Below are 10490 nucleotides of genomic sequence, written 5' to 3'. Positions count from 1 at the left end.
ATTCGACTCTAAATATATTAAAATTCTGCAAGTGGTATCTGGGAATTTAATGAAAAGTTCACCCCCTTTTGGGCAAAAGATTGGAGAATTAAACTGCTAAAAAAAGCTCTTTATTTATCCTATTTGTATCTCTGCGCTTCTTTATTTTAATACATATGCCAATAATAGCTCATGTGCAACCATAATTCCAGGCCTCATTATTCCATGATCAACTATGCAATTCTTATTTTGTTAAACATAATTTACATTTTTACTAAAAAAAAAAAAAAAAAACTAACTTTTAAATATAAGCAGATATAGTCACTATTTGGTTTAACTATAAATTAAAGTTTTAATGAATTTTGATTAAAGTCGAAAGTTGATAAAAATTATGAGTTTCAAACATAGCATATTTTAGGTTTCAACTGTGTGTGTGTATGAGAGAGTGAGAGTGAGAGTGAGAGTGAGAGAGATTTTTTTCCTGGACCACTTTCACTTGGGAGCATTACAAAGTACAATTTACACTTAAATAAATACTTCCATCACAAAGTATAGATATTTTAACAATCGGGACCGATTTCTTAAGCACTCGGGTGATATGACGCATTATAATAGGTGACAGAAGATAATGATTAGTTACGAAATTGATTACATCATATATTATATTATGCCATATCATCTAAAACCAATGCTTAGAGAGATCAATTCTGTTTTAACAATATCTACAAACTAGCAGCCATCTATCATACATATAGCACATGTATTATAATTGCATTAATGGTCTTCAACCTATTGTTCTAATATCAAGTTGATCCTCACCTTTTATTAAAGTATACACTTAGTTTTTAATGAAATTGTCTTTATTTTCATTACATTGTCATGTTATTCTCAAGAAAACATGCTTCATTCAAATTTACATACAATAATTTAAATTAGGAAATATAACGTAACTTCATAAAGTTAGATATTCTAGTGTTATTGTCATACGATGATTTATCAAATATTTGGACAATTTTGACTTAGAGATTGACTCTATAGCGAAAAGATGAAAACATATTCAAGATCAAGGATCAACTTGATAGTCGAGTAATAAGTTGGGAAACAACACAAACTATTATGTGTATGCATTATGTATCTATATAACTAGGAGTTACTTTTGCCAAAGGGAAGGCCAAAGCCCCTTGGACTACCCCCTGGACGCCCGGGGGGTTGTGTGCCCCCCTCCCTCCTGCGTGCCTGAGGGGTTGTCACCCAAGAATAGCTCCAAAGGGAAGGTGGAATGGAGTAGTGGTCCTATATTTCCCTTTAGAATTCTACAATGTTGGTCAACAAGGTCAATGTTAAACTAACGACATAACAACTCAACTTATTGAAAGATAATAAATTTAGTTCAAATGTTGAAAGCTACCATAAACTTATCCATTAACAAATCAATGTTTATAATAAATTAAACATGATGCTTAATAGATTATTTCTGTATTATGTGTGGGTATGTATGTATGACTTTGAAGATGAGAATTTGAATGTATATTTCCAATGGGGCATTCAAAAACTTCACATATAAATTGAACACCAGGTGTCTATGCCCACTTCACACTCTGTATACATTGGACAAAGTTTTTTACTTAAAGAACAATGTGTACCAATAACTTTACAAGCCAATATGACCTAGAGGATTACATTAGCTATTGTACAACATTAGAAAATCAAAAAAGAAAGAAGAAAAAGAACTCGCCAGGTAAAAAAACTCAGACGATTTCTATGGAACCAATTGATCTTGTAGACATTGATCTGTTGGATCCTTCTTTAGTTGCAGAACAAGTGATGGATCTGGTATAACCCTCCTTTGCTGAAGAACGAGAACTGTCCTTTGAAACTGAGTAACATATTAAGTTCTTAACAACCTGCCGATATCTCCTTCTATAAGTTGGAAACTTGTGTACACCTCTAGTCATTCCCACCATCCTGCAAAGAGATACAGTTTCAAAAGTTATTTCTCCTTCACCATTTCGTGTTATGGATCAAGCACTAATTCTGCTATGAAAAAGCGAGAATAGGCAATATAGTATTAAGAATAAGAACAAAAGATTTATGCGGAAATCCAAGATGGAAAAAAACCACGGGAAGATGAGGAGAAATTCGCTATATCAAAAATGATTTACAAGAGGTAGCTATTACGAGTGATATGATATGATGAAACCCTAATATACCATCATATATATAATAAAACAGGCCCGACCCCATAGCCTATCACTACAAACCCCCATTTTTTCTCATAAATTCAATCTCACCAAATATGTTGCACCGCGAGCTTTTTGGACTGCATCGGACCAAACAGAATTCGAGTCACCATACTCTAATAAATCCCTACTTATGAGAGCAATAATAGGACTTAAAAACAATCAGTAAGCCAAGCACACACCAATTTATAGTGGTTCGTCCTTCATTACCTCTCTAAGTGTAGGTCTTAAGAAATAAATGGCCACCTAATAGGCTTTATACATGAGGAATACTAGGAAGATATTACAGTTTCTTCTTTTACCTGCGACTGATACCATCAATTCGAGCAGCTCTGACAGGGTCCTGAGGAATAGAACTACCATTTTCCCAAGCCTTAATGCGTTCTGCATCGTTTCCGAATAGAACCAATTTCTCCAGGTAATGTATCTCGCCATCTTCCAAATGGATGACTCTGATTTGTTCTTTAAGGACAATCACGGGTTGGAAAAACCAGTCCAACAACCTGCTCTGAGGTCGATTCAGATGAGTGATCTCGAGATCATCCATAAGCAGTAGCCCATCGGAGCCAGCTTTAATCGATTGAAGTATCGTCTGCAAAAATGAGAAACAGGGCAATCCAACGGCAACAATGGATGCATCATTTGTGTTCTTTGCTTTCAACCAATCATTGAGGTCAGCTGTTGTTATCACATTTGTATCCAATAGTTCCTTGCCTCTCTGTTCGCATAATTTCATGGTGCTTCCCCATACCTGTTACATTTTTTGCAAAATAAAAGAAACCATACATTTATTTTTCGTGACAAACATTATTCAATCTGTTTCTGTAACTTTATTTGGGTCATTATTCAATCTACTGGAAGATTTAAAGGAACTAGATAGTTAACTACTCTATGACACGTTAGTTTTTAAAATTCAATTATTCAGTAAGTCCTTAAATCTTTATCTCTATCTTAATTCTCTTTTCATTAATTAGTTCCTTACTTCCATTGATTGGCAGTGTACTTAAATGTTCAGAAGTTTCTTCCAGTTAGCGTTCAATCGTATCTTTACGCTATAAAATGAAAGTAAGGTCCATTGTTATTGCAACAGGGTGTTGATGTTTCTGCATATCTTAGACGTCTAATTGTCCTGAATTTCCCTAATTACAGAAAATGCATACCTGCACCATTTGCACCTCGTGTATTGCCTCCCTGACGGATCTCGATGATGTAAGGTTTGGCACAAGCATTGAAGGAGCTTCAGTGAAGACAGAACCGAGATTTCCACGTAATGAATGATTTTGTCGAACAGAAAACTCAGAATTGGATTTACTTTTCTTCCTGTACTGGGGCCTGGCCACGAGTAACAAGATTAGCGTCCTGGAAGGTGAATGAGCACAAAAAAATGCTAGAGAACTTTGAGAATGTTTTGCTAAGCTTGAAAGCAGGAAAAAAAAAAAAAAGTACTTAATTGCTTAAAGTATTTTTTCACTCCAAATATGTGTTTCTCAGTTAAGAGAGAGAGAGATTGAAGTTAATGGAAATGATTACTTGGGAAGGATTGACCCTTCACGAAGATAGAGCAAATCATTTGTGTACTCGTCAAACTCAGCAACCATAGCAATGACATAAGCAACACCTCTTCGGAAGGACCTTTCCTGCATCACCATGCATAATCACAGGTAAAAACGATGTGCAATTCAGAAATTTTTTAAAAATCACCCTGGCTGAAATATACCTGATATACTATAACAGATCCATATAATCCTATAAAAAAACTTGAAAATATGGCCATTATGATGCTCCCAATGACAACAAGTGGCCACATAAGGATTGCCAATCCAGCAATAGGAACACAAGCTGTTTCTAAAAAGGGGCCTTCCCGGCTGATCAAATCGTGCACTAATCTATGCCATCCCCTGAACAACATGTAAGGGCTCTTTACTATTGCGATAGCGGTGTAAAGAGGAATTTCCACCATCAGCCCCATTAATCCAACAACGATGCATCCAGGCACGTGAATAAGCCTGCATGATGGTTTCACCAAAGAACGTTAAGAATGATACTAATTTGTTCATTCCATCACATTTTCAGTGCCCGTATTCAACTACTTACGACTTTCTGATCCAAAAAAATCTTAAGTATCAGAAATGTTGTTCAATATGTTGTTGAGTCATTTCCAATACTACATAACAAATATGCCCTCAATAAGTCAATTGAAAAACCATTACCTGAGAGGTTGAAGCTCATGAGACGTGGGGGATTCACGCAGCTCTTTTAAATAGAGTGGATAAGAATGATAGCATATATCAGCAAAATCTTGGACAACAGTGCAGCTACCCTTGATAGTTCCCCAAGTTCCATCCTGAATTTTCACATAGCAGAAGAAAAGGCAAATATATAAAAAATTTGGGAAAGAAACGCCGAATTTCCATAAGAGAAGAAAGGAAATAGATTGATCAAGTACCACAATGCAATGGAAGAATTTCTTGGATTCACTGTCAAGCCTGAAGGCCTCAAAAGCTGAAACCCAAGGAGCGAAAAAACCATATCCCACTCCCACGAGTATACTACCAGCTATGCTAAGAGCCAACCAGAGACCAAACAAAGCAGGCAACCCCAAAAAGATTGCAACTTTAAGTGGTGCATCACACCTATTTGTTCTGTTAAAAAAAGAAAAAACAATAAACTTCAAACTGTTTAGGGATACAATCCTAAATCAAATAGAGATGAAAGTATAGACCAACTTATAACAATTTGGGCTATATCTTTTAATAAGGTTGATCTTTTATGATAAATCACAAGTTTTAATATAGTATCAAAGCCCATTTGGACAGTATTAATTAGGACTCAAAAAAAGAGTAAGTGAATTTAAAGACTGATTTGCTCAAACGAGTCACCATCTTGCGGATGACAAATTCCAGCGTCGTATAAAGAAGAAAATATACACCAACTTATAAGTTTTTGAATCAAAATCACGAGTAAAGCCTAGGTCGAGCTTAACTTTTAAAAAGAACTTCGTTATAATTTTGAAAACTAAAAACTCTTCGAAATTATATGAAACGTGCCAGAAGGTAATTTTTTTTTTTTCTTTTTTTTTTAATGTTTATTCCTGCAACCTAGAATAATGAAATATGTAAGAACGAGAAGAATCCAGAAATATAGTTACTTGACAAGGGTGTAAACTGCACAGGCAACATGTGCAGGGAAAAGGCCTAAAATCACCCCAACGTTCCCCAATATCAGAATTAAACAAGCAATCGGACCCACCAGCAAACCTGCAAACGAATGAACAAGATACTATTAACTGATGGATGAACAATCAAGAAAATTACATAAGAATTCTTGAAACTTAATAACAATTTACACACTTTTAAGAGCACCCAGTAAAAGAGCAGAAAAGAATGCAAAAACTACATAAAGAGTCTTGAGCAAATATTTCCAACTATCTCGCATGATTTCTTTGAAGAAGTTCTTCTGGAAAATAAAGAAATAGAAGGGCAGAAAGAGTGAAAGACCTTCAGAAGATTTTCAAAGCTCTAATATTTAAATCAAGGAACGATAGAATCAAACAGCAGTACGCCACAAAAAAATTATATTTAAAGGGTTTTGCATGTATGTGGCTTACCCCAAGGATTCTCTCTGTACTTGCATTAATTTTTTCACGTTTTTCACTTTAAGGAAGGTGCGGCGTTATTATTCATAAATGTATTTGTTCTTGTGCTGATTTGTTTTAAATTGTAATGTCGTTATAATTTATTCATCATTTGTATTTTTATTGATTTTTAATATATTAACAATTTACAATTTCTCTTATGTAAGCACAAATTATTAATCATCTTTACCATATTAAAAAAAAACAACTAAGAAGCATTTGCCTATGAGTGAAGTAATATTAATTTTTTCTGCAAATAATAGTGAATGCAAAAATTTCTATTGCTCAAGAAAAATTATTATAATCAGGTAATTGGCCGCCAAGTAAAATTGTTGTTATAGACATGACTGCACTGGTTTAAAGATTTTCTTAAGAGTCGTTGATTTTGACTTTGCGGTTCAGTTGGGCAGCTGCCATGCTGGCCATCTTTTGACTTTGGTCAAATTCGGATGACGCCACGTGGACCAATAAAAGAACAAGATAGAATGTTACTTTGCAAGCATGTCTTTTTGGTTTGAACTATTCTGCTCAAACAGGGCTGTCAGTTACAAGGTCTGATTTCAGATCAGATTTGAAATTTCAGATCGAGTCCTGCTACAAACCCTTGATTAAATTCCGAGTTTAAATCCAGAGTGAGGTGGCAAATCAAGGGCTGAGTGTTGCCAACACCTCGACCTGTCAATTGGCCTGTAATTGGCCCTATTTGAATGGCAAAACTCTTTTAGATCGGGGCTAAGGGCTGACATCTCATCCCTATCACGGGACTGTCGAAGACCTCTATTAGTGTAGCCTCTCTCTTGGTTTAGCTAAATGTTATTAGTAGACTGGAGTAAAAATTGATAAAGTTTAAGGTTGAAAAATTAATAAAAGCTATGGATTTCATTAAATATATGTTTAAAATAATAACTTCAATATTTATCGAATTTTTTAGTTCAATGATACAAACTATAATATCATACAAGATATACACACACACAGAGACATTGGGAATTGATAAATTGTGAGATTTGTTATTAGGGATAACAAAAAAATTGTCAAACTATATACTCGTGGAGCACGGATTATCCGCTTTATTGGGTATTCAAGTTGGGAACGAGGCAGGGGATTTCGTTTCTGGTCAGATAGAGGTAACAAGGGCCCGCCCCTTTTAACTTTTTTTTTTTTTTTTAAGAATCCATACTTTAAATGGAAAACTCTACGAAATTTTATTAATTCTAATAGAAGATAGCAATTAAGATTATATAATGAATATGATAAATAATAAAAACCTTAGTTTACCAAATATATTTCAATAATTTAACTTTAAAAAATAAATTAATTAATGAAAAATTGAACAACCATCACTTTAATGAATGTGGACAATAAAATGAATTATAAAAAATTAAACGGAGTACTAAATAAGATAAGGGCCCCGCCTCGCCTTAAATTGTTAACGGGGCAGGAAATTAACCCTCCCCTGCCCCATCGTCATCCCTGTTTCTTATCCCCATATGATGGTTATTTTGGTCTTTTTCTATTCAGATTTTGGTGCTTTACTCTATTATCTTGGAATTGTATATAGCATAATGTCATTTTATATGTGATATTATTTGTAGTATATTATGTGGCGTTCTACAACTTACTATTTCTAAATATGTAGTAATGCATAAAAATTTGAGTAGTGGACAACTGGTTCAACTCGAAGTTATGATTACAAATGGTGTAGCGAAACCATAAAAAGCGAAGCACAAAATTGATAAATCGTTGAATCTAAATCTCCCTCAAATATATTATTCATGTATGTATTAATTATTATTATTTTAACAATTTATTTTATCAACCTTTTTATTGTTTAATTTGATATGACAAATGATAACAACTTTATTCCATTGTAAATTTAAATATGACTTTAAACATTAACCGTCACTGCTTCGTAGCTTACTTTTAACATTTCACATTATTAACAGATTATCTACGAAATTGTATAATAAATCGTTTTGACTTATGAATTAGATATGTTTAAAATAATTTATTTTTACAATTTATTAGTCTATTAGCAATTTTCACATTATCCAGTTGACTTGTTTGATTCATAAACTTAAAATAATTAGTGTAATATTATATTTTAGCTTCAACAATTAATTACTAATAGGATACATCATACATCTGTATTGAACTCAAGAAATGTGTTACTATTTTACTTATATATTTAAAATTACACTGTATTATATTTTAACTATAATGCAATATTGACGCGACACCTCTAAATTTCTTATTGATATTATCATTTTAATATTTCCATATATTAGGTGACTATTATTTTCATAATAATACAATAATAAAAATACAAGTGAATGCATTAAAAAAAAAACTAATGAGTGGAAAAAATATAACCACAGCTGTATATTATATCCAAAAAGATTTGTGCTTGCCAAATTGATTGAAAGAACTATTAATGATGAACAACTTTGAGTCGATTCAAAATAAAAATTTCAGTACTGCTACATGTCCAACCTGTCGAAATTTTATAGACCTTTAAATCTTAAGAACATAAAAACCTAATTACTTTATTGTAAAGATCTTTCATATCAAATCACCAAGAGAATTATTAAATACGGAACTTGCCTTAATTCTTTAAAAATGATTATTTAATACTGGATCTTGGATCTTGAATATTAACTCTTTTGATTACTAAGTTCTTGATTTTGATTGTAGATTGCCTATTTTTAGTTGTGGGTTTTGAGTCTTCTTCTTCTTCTTTAGTGTGCTTTCACTTATATTCTTATGTTGATGGAACGACACAAAAAATTGGAAATTGCATATGAATTGGGGATCATAACCATATATATAATTTCATATGTATTTCGTCCATAATCATCATGAAATACTATTTTAAAGGAATTTGGTCTCTATATATATAATTCGGCCACATTTTATTTAGATGTCCTAAACTTAATTACTTAATTATTTATTAAATTACTTCAATTTTGGGTTTATCTTTAAGATGCTTTTACAAGCAATTAATTACATATATTAGCCTACATTGCAAATTAAATAATGTTTTTAACAATCTCCCATTTGGGTCACATATGTTACCTTATAAATGTGTATAACATTATAAGATTAATAATGTTGCTATAATAACCAAAAGCATATCCGAAAAATCTTGTTCATTCATTATGTCAATATAGGATCAAAGTGGTTTACATTACAACTATCATAACTAAACCCTCAACGGTCATGTATATCAACACAATCAAATGATATAGGTCAAGTGTAGATGTGTAACATGAAAATTACATGCAATGTGATCCAAACATGCCTATTTCCAATCGATCATACCTTATTCTTTTAATAAGATCAAACCCAAACTTTAAAAAGAGTAAAATTGAACTGAATACTTTATTTCTGAATTAAATTGAATATCAATGTATAAAAATATGTGTCTAAAATAGGCAACATTCAAACACAAACTCCCACTAAACTGATATATCATCAAAAGATGCAATGTCCATTGATAAGTGTAGTTTATACACTTATTTGAGATCCTAAATGATGATATTTTGTTATTTTTTGAACACATTAGTACATGATTTGTTATTTATTGTTTTTATTAGGAAAAGTTCATGTTTCAAAGAAAAATTGGAAAAAAGAACGGAAAATGGCTAAATGAAGCAAATCCAAAGTATGGAGACTAAAGTGTAAATATTTAATTGTTGATTTGGACCACAAAAGATACTTTTAAGATTGATAGGAGTCAATTGAATGCAAATTGGAGTCAAAAAGGAAAGAAATATGGTTAGAATATTACCATGTTAGAATATTACCATAAATCGACTTCAAACCATATAAGAATCTTCAAGATTTTTGGTCAACTTGTGACCCATTTTTCAGATGGAGAACATTTGAATTGGAAAATTTGTATTTAAGAAGAATTGTAGCTCTTTTAACTAGCTTTCCAATGCACTTTGAATCACCTAAGTCGGACACTAAAAAAGAAAGTTATGATAAAAAACTGAAGATTGTGCAGAGACAAAATTACGTGCGCACGAAGGTAATTTTCCTTATTTGATTCAAACTCTTTTGGAAGACAATTTGGACGTGAATTTTGACTTAATTTCATCACATAAATACAAGATATGGGTAGCAATGAAAGGGTCTCTCTCTTGCCTCTTCATACACAATAGTTTCATCAAATCCATCAAGAACAAGGGGCCAATTGCTATATTTTGAGAGAGAAGATCAATCCATAGCAAGGAATTGAAGTTCAATTACATCAAGTTTTGAAGAATTCAACTTTGGACGTGAAGATCAACATCTTTTGTATTCTTTCATGATTCGGGTGATATTTTTTTATTCTTCTTCTTGTAATTTATATATTAATACGTTATGCATTGTATTGGATGAATGATAAACCCTATCGTTTGTTTATTTTAATTCAAGACAATTAATTTAGTATTTCATGATTTTTTTCTTCTTGATTGGTTTTGCATTCTCATTGAATTATTTAATTACTTGATCACCAATTAGATAGTAAGTTGCTTGTTGTAGTGTAAGAATACTCACAATAAGTCTAGAATGCAATAAAATCAACACATGGACAATAGATGTTTAGAATAATATCTATGGCATGTGCAATCGTGTGTAATAAATCCTGT

At 32.3% G+C, this 10490-nt stretch overlaps 1 protein-coding gene across 1 annotated transcript; it reads right to left on the bottom strand.

Annotated features, from left to right (window-relative positions):
• Window positions 1-1505: 1505 nt before the first annotated feature.
• LOC111380143 (uncharacterized membrane protein At3g27390-like) lies at window positions 1506-5710 on the bottom strand. Its single transcript, XM_023003628.1, has 9 exons — window positions 5570-5710; window positions 5368-5476; window positions 4666-4861; window positions 4430-4563; window positions 3937-4225; window positions 3750-3856; window positions 3380-3551; window positions 2522-2970; window positions 1506-1944 (listed from the first exon to the last, which is right to left on the bottom strand). The coding sequence occupies exons 1-9, from the start codon at window positions 5652-5654 to the stop codon at window positions 1728-1730; spliced, it is 1758 nt and encodes a 585-aa protein (XP_022859396.1). The 5' UTR covers window positions 5655-5710; the 3' UTR covers window positions 1506-1727.
• Between the last annotated feature and the right edge of the window lie 4780 nt (window positions 5711-10490).

The sequence above is a fragment of the Olea europaea genome, unplaced genomic scaffold (genome assembly GCF_002742605.1).
Source record: "Olea europaea var. sylvestris unplaced genomic scaffold, O_europaea_v1 scaffold2099, whole genome shotgun sequence".
NCBI classification, from domain to species: Eukaryota; Viridiplantae; Streptophyta; class Magnoliopsida; order Lamiales; family Oleaceae; genus Olea; species Olea europaea.
The sequence above is the reverse complement of the archived record's forward strand: the minus strand, read 5'-3'. Positions and strand labels throughout refer to the sequence as shown.